This window comes from Vicugna pacos, chromosome 25, assembly GCF_048564905.1.
Source record: "Vicugna pacos chromosome 25, VicPac4, whole genome shotgun sequence".
Lineage (NCBI taxonomy): Eukaryota > Metazoa > Chordata > Mammalia > Artiodactyla > Camelidae > Vicugna > Vicugna pacos.
This window is the reverse complement of record NC_133011.1, coordinates 30937217-30954635: the sequence shown is the minus strand read 5'-3', so window position 1 is coordinate 30954635 and position 17419 is coordinate 30937217. Positions and strand designations below refer to the sequence as shown.

At 47.3% G+C, this 17419-nt stretch overlaps 1 protein-coding gene across 1 annotated transcript; it reads right to left on the bottom strand.

Annotated features, from left to right (window-relative positions):
- Positions 1 to 803: 803 nt before the first annotated feature.
- On the bottom strand, positions 804 to 13621 carry GSDMC (gasdermin C). Its single transcript, XM_031690352.2, is given in 11 exon segments — positions 804 to 868; positions 871 to 1042; positions 1696 to 1769; positions 2206 to 2329; positions 2659 to 2798; positions 4601 to 4648; positions 6783 to 6894; positions 8564 to 8732; positions 10698 to 10881; positions 11557 to 11774; positions 13017 to 13621. Coding segments are annotated over 10 exon segments (1302 nt in total). The 5' UTR covers positions 11771 to 11774; positions 13017 to 13621.
- Between the last annotated feature and the right edge of the window lie 3798 nt (positions 13622 to 17419).

Below are 17419 nucleotides of genomic sequence, written 5' to 3'. Positions count from 1 at the left end.
AATGACACAATTCCTGAACTGACAAATACATCAGAAAAGCAATAATAGACTGATCATTCCAGTGGAGGGCTGAATCAGACATCCAGGAAAGTCCTGCCGTGATCTGAGAGGATGCAAAGGGGAAAAGGAGAGACTGCAGCAATTGGACAAGATAACATGTATTTAGAGGGCTCAGAGGACAGCTGGTGCCTGGGAACTCGAGAATTCAAAAAAGAGAATGTAACCTGTTTAGTAATATGTGTGAATCTCCCTGAAATGAAGGAAGAGCCAAGTCCATGATTGATGGACACACGGGTATAATTTTGGGGAGGAGGGGTAGTTTTTATTTTAAAAGAATTCCAGACATACAGAAACATTTCAAGAATAAAAAAGAACTCTTATTTAAAATATCAGGCCACATTTCGTTGGCCACCTATTTCCCCATCCATCTGTCCATTCACCTTCTTTTTTGATGCATTTCAAAGTAAGTTACAGACATCAGTACACTTCACCCAAAACAATTCAGAATGCAAATTATTAACTAGAGTTCAATGTTGACATTGCTTTGAAGTAGAATTTACTTATAGTGAAAGGCTTCCTTCCTCAGCATACTGTTTGTTGAGTTTTGACAAATGCATGAACCTTTAGCAAGATACAGAGTATTACCATCACCAGAGTGTTCCCTCAAGTCTCTGTTGATCCCTGTCCTGCTGGAACCAGAAAGGCAGAGAGCCGAGGACCCGGGTCCCCTGAGCACCGAGCAGGCTCACAGCACAGACTGGGGTGCAGCCAGGCCTCTCTGGACCGAGCGCCCCAGGGAGGGCTCAGGCCTCTGCCAGCTGCTGCAGCACCGAGAGGGACCCGTACAGGGCGGACAGGGGCTTCTTGGTTCCGGGTCCCAGGTGACCCTGTGGCTGCTGGGCTCCATCATCAGGCCACACCCCTCCAGCAGGCCGAAGGTGATGGCCACCCCCTCACCCTGCAGCGGGGTGAGGAGCTCGGGCTTCAGGGTGAAGGCAATGCTCTCAGGGTACCTGAAGTTGGGCTCCAGGATGCTCCTCACCTGGAAGAAACAGTGTCAGGTGTTGCAGGTCAGCCTTGAGGCCGGGAGATAAAACCTTCTGTCCCAAGAGCCAGGGGCCTCTCAGGATAAAGGAAGAGGCCAAGTGATGGAGTCAAGGGGACCAAGAGTCACGTCCCGGCCTGTCCTGGGATCAGTGTGGTCTTGGACACGCTGTTGGCTCCTTAGCTGCTAAATGGTGATACTAACATTTCCTTGCAGACTAGTGGCATTTGGAATCATACATGTGCGTGTGCAGTGTGTGTGTATGTGCATATGTCTATGTGCATAGAGGTACTCATGTGTACGTATATATGGAGAGGGAGCAATTTGCAAATGGTAACTGTGTGAGGAAAGCAGGGCTGTCACTCAGGTCCCCTGAGCTCCCCAAACCTGTATTCCTATGGGGCTGTTTTAGAACTGTGGGCACCTCTGCAGGGGTTGCCATGGAGACAGAGACTCTCCTGAGGTAGACTCACCCCCAGCGGGCCTGCACCCCCGAGGGAGAGGCAGTGGGGAGCTCCTGGCAGCCACACAGGACCCTGTCTCCCCTCCCAGCAGAATCTTAGGTCATCTCTCTGTCCTCAGGATCATTCTTATCCCCGGTTCCCTCACCCCCGTCCCTGGACGCTGGCCCCTGGGGACTGATTTCTCACCAGCTCCCGCTGCTGGCGCAGGATCCTCTTCTCCATGGACTGGGCCAGCAGCTCATGTTGAGTGTCACTCAGCACTGGGGACAGGGGACATTGGGGTAGAGAAAGTGGTGAGGGTTCAGATTTTCATTTCCCACTGTGAACTGGGAGACCTCATGTGATGGGAGTGGAGGAATAAAACCCCTTAGACATGAAGGTCAAGTTCCCTCTTTTCGCCCTTGGGATGGTCTCCAGGACACCACATAACATGGTCCAGGGGATGGGATGCTGAGGCTGGAGCCTGGAATCCTCCACCCCCAGTGATGTGCTGGATGAGCCTGGGCCAGTCTCCCTAGGTCTAGGCTGGTTCTGTGTCATACGGCGAATTTATCTCACTGACCTCGGAGAAGGGATGATGTGAGGATGGAGGTCATGCTGCTAGAAGGGTTTCAGAGAGGTGGCACCTAACCCCTTCCTTTTAGGTCTACAGGCCAAACTTGTGAGGCTCCCACATCTCCCTCACATCACTCTTACCCGCGATTGCTTCAAGGAGGTACATGATTTGGAAGCTTGACTTGAGCCATATATTACTTGAGTCCTCTCCCGTCTCGCTTGGGACGGTGTCACCCAAGCCCACGCGATCACAGTGTCGATCCAGCTACAGGAGACCAACATCACTGCTGATACAGCAGTGGCAACAGTAATAGCAGCAGTAATGCTGTTAGATAATTTTGCTAGTGTTTTTTGTGTCTACAAGTGATTAACCAAGGTGGGAGGGTGAGGGCCCTTCACCGCCCCCAGGAGATTCCAAGCAGCCTCAGCACGCGGGCTGCACGCCCTGGACCTGGCCATCGTGCCTGAGGCAGTGCTCGGGACCCCAGACACCCTCCTCGTGCCTCCTCCCCCACGTGGCTTGGCAGCCAGATCTCCTGACCCTGCCCCCTTCACAAGTCTGATCTGCCGTAGGCAGCTGTAGGACCCCCTCACCATGTCCACGAGGTCCTGCAGAGCCCCTCGGTCCTTGAGCTTGGCCAGGAGATGATGGAAAACAGCACCCTGAATGTCCTTGGAGAGCTGGGCCAGCGCCGTCACTTCCCGGGAAACCTCCTCTTGTAGGTGCTTGAAATCTGCACTCGGGCAGCACCGCCAACCAGAAAGTGGGAAGCATTCGTTGATTAGGACATTCCTGCTGTGATAAGCCAGGTACCTCCATCTCACTGGTCTACCAAACCAAAAGCATGTGTGCAGATGGCGTGTTGTGCTCTGAGGATGAAGCTGTCACACAAGGCAAAAAAGATGGGCAGTCCTAGTGCTGTCACATGACGGGGTGCAGAACGAAGGGAGGAGATGAAAGTCTGGAAAGGGGCCCTGGGAAGTGGAAGAAAATGCCCAGGCGCTCATTACTGGGAAAGGTCGGGAATAATGTGAGTTCTGGCATTGGGCTCTAGAGGGAGAATCTCAGTTTCTGGGCTCAGTTTCCACATCTGTTCAGTGGGAATCCTCTGAGGATTAAATGAGTTTATGGATGTGAAATGCTTGGGGTGGCCCCGGCACACATAAACTATCCTTCTGATCAGGGAGCTGCCTGCATCAGGTACGTCCGCACAGAATTGACCAAGGAGTGGAGTCGGCGGTTCTCTGCTTCTCCTAGCAGACTTCAGGTGGCCCCCGGGTGACCCGCCGAGCGTGGGAGGTCAGGCGAACGGAAGGTCCATGAGGCAGGCATTTCTGTTTGGTTTATGGTCGTATCCCCACAGCTCAGAATAATGCCTCTTGCCGAGTGAGTCCTCAACAAAGTCCAATTTGGTACACGCATGCATGCATGAATGAACGAATAAGTGGGGCTGAACAAAGCATCCACTTGGAAGTAGAGCTCAGTTTTGTAAGTTGCATGCAGACCACTTTTTGGGTAGTTAGCTTTGCAGTTTCCCCCCCGGGGAGCCCCCAGTTCCCTCTCAGTAAACACTCACACCTTGACCAAAACATTGCTGAGTTCTTCCTGCAAAGAGTCACAAGTGGTCATCTCCCTTTGTTACACCCCAGATTGACTGTTGAGTCATTTTGGAGGGTCCTGGCCGCCTACCACCCACTCCTTCTTCCTTCACCTCTTCCCGCCCCCTTCCGTGTCCATCCCTCCACCTTCTCAGACCCTTCCCATTTCAAAGAAAGTAGGGCCAGTCCCCGGGGCAATGGTGGCAAAGGCAGGGGCCATCTGCCCTGCTCTTCAGATGTGCGCTATTAGGACCCCATCCCTAGTCCCCTCCAATACACACTCACCTATCGGGAGGCTGCGATTGCTCTCGATGTCTGAAAAAGCGACTAAATTCCCACCCGAGTTAGTCTCTGAAGGCACTGAGTTTCCCTGACTCTGCCCCTACTTCCCTGACCCCCTCCTTTCCTTTCCACCCCCACCCTGCTCTTCACCAGGGGCCAGACCCAGTGCCGTGGGTGAGGACAGCCAAGGCAGTCATGGGGAGGGGGGTGGGGGTGGGGGTGGGAGGTTGTACAAAATGACCTCCCAGAGGGATTGGATCCCACTTTCCTGACTGAAATTCCCACCTGTCATTGAACTTTGCTGCCCGCCCTCTGGGAGGATAAAGAGAAGTGCTCATTCCCCAAGAGTTAATCTCTCCTACCCCAACACACACACTGAGACACACACATACGCACACACATATACACGCACACACACATACATGCATGCACATTCCCCTAGCCCAGTATTAAAAGGAGAAAGGTGGCTTTCTTTGTGTCCAAGGGTCTGTGGCTGGTAAAAGGGATGGGAGATTTGCAGCCTATTTGACAGGAGGAGAGTTTCCCTGTGGGTCTGCAGCACAGAGCCCCTTGGAGGTGTTGTTAGCATCCAAAGGGGGTCAGTGCTCAGTGGGGCCCAAGGTCCAGAGAGAGCCTTTCCAGCTCTGGAACTCACCTTCTGGAAAGGTTTTCTGCGTATCATCATCTGACATGAGAAGAATGTCTGGGTGGGGAAGAAGCCAGGTCAGGAGAACCCAGGTGGTTCCTGCTGGATCCTTTTCCATCCTGCACCTACAGCCCCTGCTAGCCCCTGCCCCCACCCCACAGCTTCCTCCTCCAGGGCAGGTGGGGCAGCTTTTCTCAGTGTGACCCAGGGACCGCTGGCATCAGAATCCCTGACCTCACTCTGTATGCTCTTAATTAGACACGCTAAAGAGAAACCTGGGCAGGGGAAGGTATAGCTCAGTGGTAGAATGTGTTCTTAGCATGCACAATGTCCTGGGTTCAATCCCTGGTACCTCCAGTAAAAAATAAATAAATAAACCTAATTACCTCCACCCCCTAAAATACAAACAATAATTGAAGTGAAACCTGGAATCTGCAGTCGCCACGCCCTCTAACGTTAGAGCGCTATCGTGAAACAGCCCGTAAACGGAGGATCCCCATAGATGGTGGTATCCTAGCCTCCAGGGAGGAGCCCCAAGGAGGGAGTAGTCGCGTATGTGCCTTGGTGACACACGTGGAGTGAATTCATGGGAGGACAGCCTGCAGTGGGTTGGGGTGTGGGTGCCAGGGAGGGGTGAGGACACAGAGGGTAGAAGATTCTTAAGGAAGTTTCTGTGAGGGGCAAGTGGGTAGGCGGAGGGGACCTCTAGAGGGGACCCATGGATAAGAGGGTTTATGAGATGACAGAGACCTGATCTTATTGTCAGTTCACGGGGAAGGAGCCAGGTGACTGGACAGGATGAAGATAAACTTGTCAGTCCCTTTGCTGGGCACTGATCTACACTCCTCCCGTCAGCTCTGCAGAGACACGGGCTCATGTCCATTAACAGATGAGAAGGCTGCCGCTCAGATTCTAATTTTCTCCAAAGTTACACAGCAAGTGCTATGGCAAATTATTCAACTGTTCTACACATTGTGTTCCTTTCTGAATCCTGATGATTGAGTTGGTTCAGGGAAGTCTAGGGTTTACCGCACAGGCAAGTCCTGAATGTTAGTTCCCTTCACCCTTAGGTGTGAGTTGTGTAGGGAAGCCGCACACGCCCCCCAGTGGACAGGACATGACTTGCAGGCAAGGCTGTGAGGTTATTCTTTCCTCTAAGTCCATCACACTTGCTAACGCTTATACAATATATTTTTGAAAATGGGGCTCCTGTTCATCCCCTCCTAAATAACACTTTGTCATTTCCCATGATCTCTAGTAGCACTACATGTCCTGGCGCCCTCAGCACCCTCTGGTCTCTCTCTAAATCAGTTGTGAATCCTATCCTCCTGTCTAACCTCTGTAGGGCTGGCCTTTTTCCAGAAGCCAAAGTCCTTTAACCCAATAAGATCGGGGAGTTCAGCCCCTTTCTCACTGCCGCCATTGACAGGAGCTAACTGATGCCAGGACCCTTCCTTGGCAAGATGTTTCAGAGAGAATACCATAGGAAGGTGTGTGTGTGTGTGTGTGTGTGTGTGTTGAGGGCATTTCCTGATTTGTGGGGAGCTGGACCTCAGCTGGATCGGGATGACCTCTTGCTGGGTCTCAGCATTTGGGAAAGGAGAGGCCACGGATGCCAAGCTGGCTGTGTTCCCAGTGCTCACCCTCCCACCGGGGTATAGGATTGCTGTTCGATGCCAGTGGTTCCCTGATGTGGAGTCAGAACCCAAAATAAGTGTGCATGTGTTGGGGGGCTGTGCATTATGAGGCTAGTGCGGGAGGGAGCGATGTGGACGAAATCCTGTGTTAAGTTACTGGGACGTCACATCTGCGGCCTGTGACGTGGCTCTATCTTATGGGCTGCAGCTGGGATAGTGGGAACCCTGGGGAGGGCTCTGTGGCTCCCCCAGGTGAGCTGCTGACGGGGGCAGGACCTGAATGAGTAGGGATGGTTGGGATTAGGCATGCACTTTGCTCAGCTAAGGATACTCCGTGCTGGGCCCCTTTAGTCCGTCTCCACATGAGAGACTGTCTCCGTATCTCCTGTAGCAACATTTCAGTCTTGCCAGGCTTGGAGGTGGCTGAAAAATCTCGCTCCATCTCTCCCCCGACAGGGAGGGAAGCCAAGGGTGCCTGTGGAGGGTCTTTCCCGTCTTATTTCTCAGGAGAAGCAGACCCCTCTCCCCATCTGCCTCCTTCAGTCTCCACTCACCCCAGCCGTTCTCCTTGAAAACCAGCTGCTTCCTCTTATAGGCCATCACCATGCCCTGCAGCAGAGTCAGCATCTTGCCTCTCACTTTGAGATCCTCTCCCTCTCCTTCACTCTGCAGAGAGAAACCAAGCAATAAGGTCATTTATGTGTGTGATTTAAAACTCAGATAGAACGGAGGAGGGGTGGGGGAAGGTGGAGCTCAGTGGTAGAGTGTGTTCTCAGCATGCACGAGGTCCTGGGTTTAATCCCTAGTACCTCCATTATAAAGAAGTAAAGAAATAAACCTAATTACTTCCCCAGGCTCCACAAAACAACCCCTCAAACAGAACTAGACAGCTTGTGAGCAGAGGCCCCAGCAGCCCCACCCTCCCACTTCCCGGTCCTGACCCCCAGTTACCACTTTTTTCCTTCTGTTGTCTGATATTTGCCCTCACCTTTCTCAATTGCATGTTTATATTGCGATGATCTGATTTTTTTCCGGACTTCAGTATATCCGTGTCCTTTCTCCTCTGGATGACGAGGATTTCGTTTTCCCAATCTCCTCCCACTCCTCGCCTCCCCTTCCCTCACCCTCCTAAAGCATTCACATCCCAAAGTCCGTCCGTCCAAGTTCACCCTCAGCTGTTGCAGGAGGCTGCTTCTCCTCACTTAAGACCTTTCTGTTAGCCATTAATTAATGTGGCACTTAACGCCTCCCTGCCTCATACTCACCCTTCCTAGGGAGCTGGGAATACGTTTTTTTGAGACCGTCATTACCTGAAGACATCTTTACTCTCAGATTTGATCGTTGTTTTGACTGGACGTAGAATTCTAAGCTGGAATTTCTTGAAATGTGTTAAACAGCATCGCAGCCCAGGAGCGGATGCTTAGAACAGCTCTGGCTGTGAGCAGTCGTCCTTCGTGAAGGACACAGATTTTTTTTCCTCCTGTTCTCACAAAGTCCTGTCCACTGACCCAAGCAGATGGAACCTAAAGCTGAACACCAAAATACCCTCCAAACTGGAGTAATGTATTTGTTTCAGGCACTTTGTTCACTAGACTTGGAATCAAATGACCCAGTTAGAACCTGGTCCTCCCCCAGGACAAATTAACCAAATTTGGAAAAGTTACTTCATATTCTAGGTTTTTTTTTTTCTTTTTAGTTCCTAGATCTCTTAAATGAAAACAAATTAGACAAAACATAGTGCATGCAAAAGCATATTATAGTGCACACACAAAACTCTATGTCCCTGAATCATAGATGATGCTGAATAAATACTGAATAAATTAATTTGTTTAAATTAATTAAAAAAGCTATAGTTGGCTGTGAGTGAGTTGTATATATCACATGTGCTTAAGTATATTTAAATCTGAGTCTATACACTTTCTGCTCAGGGTCTCACAGTATTCAGGATATTGTAACTGCTGAGGTTTTATTTTATGCTAATGATCCCTTGTTTCCTCCAGCCATAAAACTGCACTTGAATATCGTACAGCAACCACACTTTCAGAGTTTCCAGAATCTATCATTTATCCAAAGCAAAATATAATCTCAAATAATTACATCTATTTCTTGTTTTGTCAATATCAAATCATCCCGTATATTAAAATACTAAAGTGAGGATGTTAGATGGGCTCTCGTGGCAGAAGTCAGGATTCCCCAGCACAGGAGAAATGGGAAGTAATGCTGCCATTCATCCCAACCGCCGAAGACAGGTCCTGATCGGGTCCAGAGCCCCTGGGAAGGGGGCTGGGCTGGCTGTGCTCTTGGGGCCCTGTCCCACTGCAGGACGACCTGGTACCTTGACACAAGTACTCCAAGGAATAAGGCAGCTTCCCTCGACTTTCACACAGCTTCTGTCCCGCAGCGTGGTACTGCTGGTCAGTTCCACGGCCTCTGTCACCACATACAGGTTGTCCCTTCAGCTCAGGTGTTCTTTCAGAAATGACAGCTTTTGATTCAACACTTTCCTGGAGAACATAAGGGAGGGGAAGGGTCAGATTGTGAAAGAGATGACTCCTCAGGCTCCTCCTCTCCTCATGACGTGGAAGGGCTGCAGACTCCGATGCGTGAGCCCTCAACGGTAGGAGGACCCCAGCTTATAGGTTAAGAAGGACGTCTCTGATGTGCACAATGGAGGGGCCCCCATTCCCTGATGGAGGCACGGGTATGAGAGTACCCATGCCATACTGTTAAAGACATCTGCATTTTCCAAACTTACATTAGTTCTGTTAGGAGGAGTTTGTAGGTTTCCAGCACTAGAGCCCCTCACCAGGAGAGTCTAGAAGCAGGCAAGTCTGAATGGTTGAGAACAATCCTTAGGAGATCCTCCTGTCAAAGCCAGGGAAACCCACATCCATCCTTGGGAGGCCCAGTCAGGGCGGGAGGCGGAGCAGACAGATGAAGGCTGAGGGAGTAGGGAGAACTCTGGGTGACTTCCTCTTGACCAGCCCTGGTGGGTGTTGATGGGGTGACTGTCCTTGGTAGGTGGGTTTGTAGGGCGGGAGATGAGAGGTTTGAAACACTGAAGACAAATCTCACCTCTGTTTCGGTTCTGAGACTCATCTCTGATTCTACTCGGGGACCCTGCTGGGTTGGTGCCCTGGAGGACAGCCACATGAAATACTGAGAGATCCTTGCTTTGCTTCTCAGTAGAGGAGATCACAGAGTATGCAGTGCTGGGTTTTCCCACTGCCTTGGAGTGAAGTTCAAGTCACTGACCATGTGTCTAAGGGCTATGTCATCTGACCTCCCAAGCCTCATTTTCTGTCTCCTTCATCCTGGTTAGCTAAGCTGCATCCTCAGTGTCTCCCTCCCCTCATCTTGAAAACGTCCACCTCTGTCCTGTCTCGGAGCCTTTAAACCCTCCTCTGGATCCCTGTCCTCACACTCTTGCTTGCTTCTTTTATTCTTTAGGTCTGAACTCAACTCTTAGCCCCACAGAGAAGACTAAATAAACTCCCCTCCTCCAGCCCTTCTCTCTCACCTCCGGCCTTGCCTTCCGAGCTCCCCTCACCATCTGTAACTACCTTTGTAGCTGAAACACACAACATCCTCTGCATCCCACTTATTAAAAATAGCCAACTGCCTTTTCTTTTCCATATTTAAAGCTCCGACCTCAGACTTATTTTACTTGGAACTAGCTAATAAAATTGATCCTGGAAATGATCTCTTTAACTACGGAAAGAAATACCAACAAGAAAAATGTTTTTTTTATTTTCCTCTGAGCAGCTCCCAGATACTCTTTCGCATCACAGTCTTTGCAAATGTCATTTCCACTAAGGGCTTGCAAGACACCAGGATTGTAGAAATTGGGCAATGCCAGTGTAACTTCTAGTTTCCAGGCAGTGACTGGAAACTAGAAGTGACTTTAACTAGTTGCTTATTTAACAACGTGTTGCCCTCATAAAAATACTATTTAAACTGCCATCTCTGTTTTTAAGAGGCATAAAGATTTAAGAAGTTCTTTGGTTCTCAGAGGATCATTGGTTACCCATCTTTGCCCATATGCATGGAGGTGAGTTAAGCCCCAGGACACTGCTGCATACTTCACTGAAACAGAGTTTTAGAGTCTTTGTCTCATTTTAATGATACTTTTTATTTTTTCGCTGCTTGTTTCCTCACTCCCTGCCCTTCGCCTGTCCACACGCATCGTAAGTGACTTCAGGGCAGAGAGATTTCTCGGTCTTGTGATCGTTCGATGCTCAGCACAAAATGGCACAGTTGCGGGTAATTACGTTTTTAATACTTAGATCTTAGATAGTAACTGGTAGTTGAACGAATGGATGAATACAGGGGAGGAGCAGTGTGATCTGGGATGTGACTTTCTTCATTCTGCGCCTCAGCAGCGAAGAATGAAGCTGCTTGAGGCCTCTCTGCCCCTGAGCACACCTCCCGGGGCTCTGCTGACAGGTTTTCCTCTCCCACGGCCTCACCTCTTTCGGAGGGCTTCCCAGTTGTGTGGTGGGATGGTAACAAACTGGAACTCAAGGGAGGACTTGTGGGACTGGGCAGCCTCCCCCGGTGCACTCAGCTCTGGCCCAACAGCCACGCCCGCATTCGCCTTCAGCTTCTGGATCCCATTGTCACTGAGGAGGAATGGTCCTGTCACAACAGTTTCTGGGGACAGAAAAGGTGACCTTAGGTTTAGCCAAGAATTCATTCTGGAGCAGCTGCTGTGGGAAATGAGATAATAGTCCTATTGTTCCCAGCCCTCCTACACGTTCATGTAAGTCTCTCAGTGGAGGAGCTAACTAACTGATGAATGTTTTAAATGTAAATTACCGCTGAGGACAAATGTTTGAATCACCCAGGGGCTGGATAATGGGGATAACGCCCTAACCTTAAGAAATGATGATGTCAGGTGAAGGCTGGTCCAGGAGACCCACAGCAGCATCTTTCCAGGCACGGCATCAGCCCCAGGAGGTGGCACACTGAACAGAAATGTCTGGGGTTTGGAGCCAGACAGATCTGATTTGAATTCCGGTCCTACCAGTTACCGGGTATGTAACTTTGAACAGATTATTTTATGTTTCAATTTGTTCTTAATGCAAATAAGGATAATATTCCTAACTCAAGAGACTATTGTAAGTATTAAGTGTACTATTAATAAATGCCTGGGTCATGATAATTACTAGATTCTCAAATAATCGTAGCTCCTTACCCTGCGCCTCTTGGCAAGGCTGATTTGCGATCTACCAGTGTGATGTCTTAGGGCTTCTTGGAGGCTGCACCACCTCTGTCTGAACACCCTGTTTTTCACTCCTCGCCTTCTTTGCCCCTGGCTGACACTACCTGGGACTGAAGAACTTGGCTCCAGGATGTCCACGAGGGTGTATTCAACTGGGACATCTGGTTGTTCCCAGAACTGTGAGTGACTCTTCCTCTTCCGTAATAGCGCAAGCTGACAATATTTGTTGGCATTCAGCAGGAATCTGACAGGTCTCAGGTCTCTGTCTCCAAGCTCCTTGACCAAATTCTTGCTGGTACTCTCAAACAGGGAGGGCATGTTGCTAGGAGCAGAGAGAGGGGAGGAGAAAGCTCAGTTGGGAGGGAGGAGAAAGCGGGCAACTTCTCAGATCCTTGATATTCTTCCCAAAGAAAAGGACAAATACAGGAGATTCATTTAGATTTTAAGCCAGGAACAGAAAGACAAATACCACAAGAGCTTGTTTGTATGTGGCATCTCAAAACAGCCAAACTTAGAGAAGAAGCAGAGAGACTGATGGTAGCCAGGGGCTGGAGGGACAGGGGAAATGGGGGTGATGTTGGTCAAACGAAGGTTTCAGTTATACTGGATGGAAAAATCAATGAGATCTAACATGCAGAATGGTGACTATAGTTAACAAAATTATATTATATACTTGAAATACCTAAGAGGACATATCTTAAGTGTTCTTACCACACACACATACAAAAGGTAGTGTGCAAGGCGATGGGTTATGTTTATTGGTTTGATTTCGGTGATTATTTGATGATGTTTGTACATGTCCCAAAATATCAAGTTGTAAACCTTGAATAGATAGAATTTTTATTTGTCATTTATACCTCAGTAAGCCTGAAAAAAAGACAAGAAAGATTTATGCAAAACTAAAGAAGGAATAAACCCCAGGCAGTTGAACAGACTGGAGCCTAGAGCTGAGAACTGCCCTGGAGGTGCACGTGCTTGAGTTATCTGTGTCTGGGAGGTAGTTGAAACCAGCGCAGTACAGATGAAGACACGAGTAAATACTTATTAGCTGTAAAGAGAAATAGTAGAGAGAACTGGAAAGTGCATCTTGCAGATCACGCTGAATGAGAGTAATTCATTTGAACTTCCCTCTTCCGGGCAAATAGGAATAAGATTTCCCAGCTCTATAGAATTCAGTTTTTGAACATTCACTGAGTGTTGAATAGAGACAGACTTTTCGACAGTTCATGTAAAATCTCTGATGTGACTTTCAGTTCTGTCTAGTGTGGGCTGTGGAACTGAGAGTAACAGGAACAAAAAAAGATTCTGTCAGACTAGACCTGGGTACAGATCTGTCAAACACACATCCCTTGGCTTCACAGAAGCATGTCATTACCAGGAAGTCTACTTCTTTTCATGAGAACTTTAGGAAGAAGGACTACCTTCTTTTTGGGTCAAATGATGGAAACAAAAACAAAAAGCCCCCAAACAAAAACACTTCTACTTATTTCACGAATCTATCCTGAACATTTCTGTCTCTGGCAGTAGTATCTTCTCTTCTGATTCATCCCGAGTTAGAACTTACCAGACTGTGATTGTCTTGTCTTGTAGAGAAGTGATCCCAGTCGAGTCGGGTCCTTTCCAATCTTCAGACCTCCTGATGTCGAGCAGAGTGTGTCAACAGGCTCCAGGGAGGAGATAAATGTGGCTCCGCTCACTGTGTTTTCTTTCCACCGATAGATCCCCGACTTAGTTTCCAATGAGATACCCTAGAAAAACAAGCAGACGATGGGCCCTCTTCTCTCCCAGGAGCGCGGGTCCAGAGCTGAATTCTGGATCACGGAATCTTAGCCTCTGAAGTCCTTCTCAGCCCAAAGTCTGCAGAGTAGAATCAGGCAGCGTCTGGCTGTGTGTTTGCTGGGCTGCAGAATTTATATATTTGCTCGGAGCTGAAGGAAACTTAGCATAGAAACTGTGCACGCGGGACATTTCACCGAAGTGGCCGGACTTGTCTGCTAATAGAAATTCCTGCTCAGTGACTCTGCCCGTTCCCAGGGGAAACATTGCTTGCAAACAAGAGTGTTTATTAGTTCCTCAGAAGGAACAGGCCTGGGAACAGGAGGGTCTGAATGTAATTAAGAGAAGGAAGCCTTAGATGTAGTGCGCATGCGTCAATTCCAAAAAACTACCTACTCATTGTGCTTGACAAGAGTTACTCCTTTGTGTAGATGGTATAAAAAATAAAGGAACCCGAATCTCGGGAGACATTTTGCACCACAGCAGCTCTGTGATTCATTTCATCGGCAACATCTGGCGCCCAACGTGGGGCACGACGAAACCAAAAGGGTACTGTAAGCACCCCGGGAAAAAGAAAGGGGGACTTTCGGGATTAAAATGGGGAATTCTAATTCCTTGAAAACTCAGTATTTGGACCTAATACAAGGTCTGTTACAATCTGTGGGAGTTAAAGCTTCCTCAAAGCGATTCAATGAATTGTTTGAGCATATTGAACGACATTGCTATTGGTTCCGGCATCAAACGAAAGTTCAGTTAAATTCAGGAGAATGGAAACAGGTCCAAAAGGAGTTAAGAAAACAACATCAGAAAGGGAATGTATTGTCTTTAAGATTATGGACACTTTGTAATGCTATAACACAAGCTTTAAAATTGTTTGAGACAGATAGTGAAGCTAATTCTTCTCCTGTTGAAGCTCTTTATGAGGATGTGCCTTTGTCTTTAGAAGGGAAAAGTCAAGAGAAAAATTCCCTCCCCCCCGAAACCTCCTCCTAAACCTCCAGATGATAGTTCTGATTCCAGTGAGGAGAAGAAAAAGAGGAAGAAAGGAGGAAGGGGCAACAAAGGGGGATAAAGAACTTGATAAACTAGTTTCTACTATGACTGATATGTTTCACAAAATGATGAGCAAAGTACAGGCAAAAAAAGATTCTAAAAGAGTTTCTACTGTGCCTGTGATTCCTACCGCGCCTTCATATGCCTCCCTATTTCCTATAGAAAAACCCAAAATGTCAGATGTAGATGTGGGCCGAGAAAATCGACGTTTTACTTTCCCTGCCACTATGTTTTATGATGATGATGATGATCTTCCAGCACCACCTAGTGGCTTTATCGATCCTCCTCAGCTTTTTCCAGTAACTCGGCAACCTGGACCTCCCGGAATGATAAATGTAAATTATATGCCTATGGAGTATACATTTTTTAAGGATTTAAAATCTGCAGTGGCTCAATATGGGCCACAATCCCCTTTTGTATTGACAATGATGGAGACTGTGGGAACGGCAAAGCTTCTTTTGCCCATAGATTGGGAGGCCATTGCGCAGGCTGTGCTCGAAGGTTCCCAATGGTTACAGCTTCGTAGCTGGTGGGAAGAGGAAGCTCGCAAACAGGCTCGTATAAACCAGACACAACAGCCCCCCCGGACCCTTGGAAGAGAAATTAATGGGAGATGGCCTTTTTCGGTCTTTACAAGCTCAGGCTCAATATACTGATCAAGATTTACAGCAGGTTAGACAGGTTTTTTTGAGAGCTTGGAGGCGAGTTGTTCCTACAGGTCACTCTCAACCGTCATTTGTTAAAATTATGCAAGGAGCTACAGAGCCATATACAGATGTTTTGGCTCGCCTCAGAGTGGCAGTTGAGAGGGCTGTGGGAACAGACCAGATATCTCGAATTCTGTTACAAACCTTGGCATATGAAAATGCTAATTCGGAATGCAAACGTATTCTGAATCCTTTAAGAGGACAGGGGGCAAGTATCGCTGAATATATACAAGCCTGTTCAGGTGTTGGAGGGGTTGAACATCAGCTACTGTGTTTGCGACTGCAATGGCGACTGCTTTGAAACCCCAACGTAAGGGAACTTGTTTTAATTGTGGCAAATCAGGGCATTTCCAAAAAGAATGTCACAAATGTAATAAGCCTTCAGAAACTTCTCCTGCTATATACCCAAGCAACAACCTTCTGGGCCCTGTCGTAGATGTGGAAAAGGGAGACACTGGACTAATGAATGTAGATCTCGTAGTGATAAAGATGGGAATCCTCTTCCCCCACGTCAACAGGGAAACTTCTCAGTGGGCCTGAGTCCTTGGGGCCCAACAACAATACCGAGGACTACCAACCCAACAATGCCTCAATCCATGGCTCCCGAGTCTCCTCGAATAGCCATCGCTTAGTCATTTCTGATTTAAAGGCTGCTACACAAGGTAGCGCTGCCGCCGATCTTCCAGTTGCCAAGTGTGTAACTCTCTCTCCTGGTGCGGGAGTGTATAAATTGAGAACAAATGTATTTGGCCCCATGCCCCAAGGCACCTTCGGTCTTCTTCTTGGTCGAAGTAGTGCTGCCCTTCGAGGATTAACGATTTTCCCTGGAATAACTGATCCTGATTATAGAGGAGAAATTCTTATTGCAGTAAAAACATCTAAAACCATTTCCTTAATTGCTGGGGAAAGAATTGCACAACTGTTGTTACTCCCTTATATTCCTTTTGGTAATACTGGCAAAGAACGTACCAGGGGATTTGGTAGCACAGGAAGGGAAATTTATTGGGAGATGCTTATTAAAGACTCTCCCCCTTCTCTTACTTTATTAATAAATCAAAAGCCTTTTGAAGGCCTAATGGATACCGGAGCAGATGTTTCTGTAATTTCTTTATTGCAATGGCCTACTGATTGGGAAAAACAAAGATGCTCCTTATCATTGTCTGGACTTGGAACTGTTTCTAATGTATGGAAGAGTAATTCTCCATTGCCAGTTCAAACAACAGGTGGAACTACAATTACAACATTTTTTTTATATTATAAATATACCCATTAATATTTGGGGCAGAGACATTTTAACAAAATTAGGTGTAACCTTGTCTTTTCCATCGGAAAACTAATAGCCACTGCTCAGCGTCCTCGAGCACTTCCTTTAAAATGGATCATTACCAAACCTAAATGGACTGAGCAGTGGCCACTTCCTGCACTTAAGCTCGAGGCTTTAGAACAATTAGTGGCTGAGCAGCTATCTGCTGGCCATATTGAACCTTCTACATCTCCTTGGAATTCTCCAGTGTTTGTTATTAAGAAAAAATCTGGAAAGTAGAAACCTTTAATAGATCTACGTGAAGTAAATAAATGCATAGAACCTACGGGAGGATTACAATTAGGTCTCCCTTCTCCTGCTATGATTCCACAAGGGTGGAGCATTATGGTGATAGACCTGAAAGATTGCTTCTTTACCATTCCCTTGCAGCCAAAGGATAAAGCAAAATTTGCTTTTACTGTCCCTACATACAATCATGGCCAACCTGTCAAATGATATCATTGGACTGTATTGCCACAAGGAATGATTAATAGTCCTACTTTATGTCAGGAGTTTGTGGCTCGAGCCTTGGAACCTGTACGACAGTTGTTTCCTCAATACCTTCTATATCACTATATGGATGATTTATTAATAGCTGCCCCCACTAAAGAACTAAAATCACAAATTTATCAAAAGGTTTTAATAGCATTATCTAATTTTGGATTGTGTGTGGCTCCTGAAAAGGTTCAAGAAGATTTTCCTTATTCGTATTTAGGGTCTATATTGGAGAGAACTCGTATAAGACCTCAAAAAATTCAAATTCGTAAAGATCAATTAAAAACCCTTGATGATTTTCAAAAATTGTTGGGAGATATTAATTGGCTCCGACCATCAATTGGTATTCCAACATATTGGTTACATCATTTATTTGGAACTCTTGAAGGAGATAAAGCTCTTGATAGTCCATGAACATTTACACCTCAGGCTATGGAAGAGCTTAAGTACGTTGAGCAACAAATCAATACTGGATACTTACTGTACATTGATTTACAGAAACCTATACAATTAATTATTTTTCATACTCCTCATACTCTTACTGGAGTAGTCTCCCAGGATGCAGCCATTATTGAATGGCTTTTTCTTCCTAATTGGACTAATAAGAAATTAAGTATATACTTGGAGAAAATT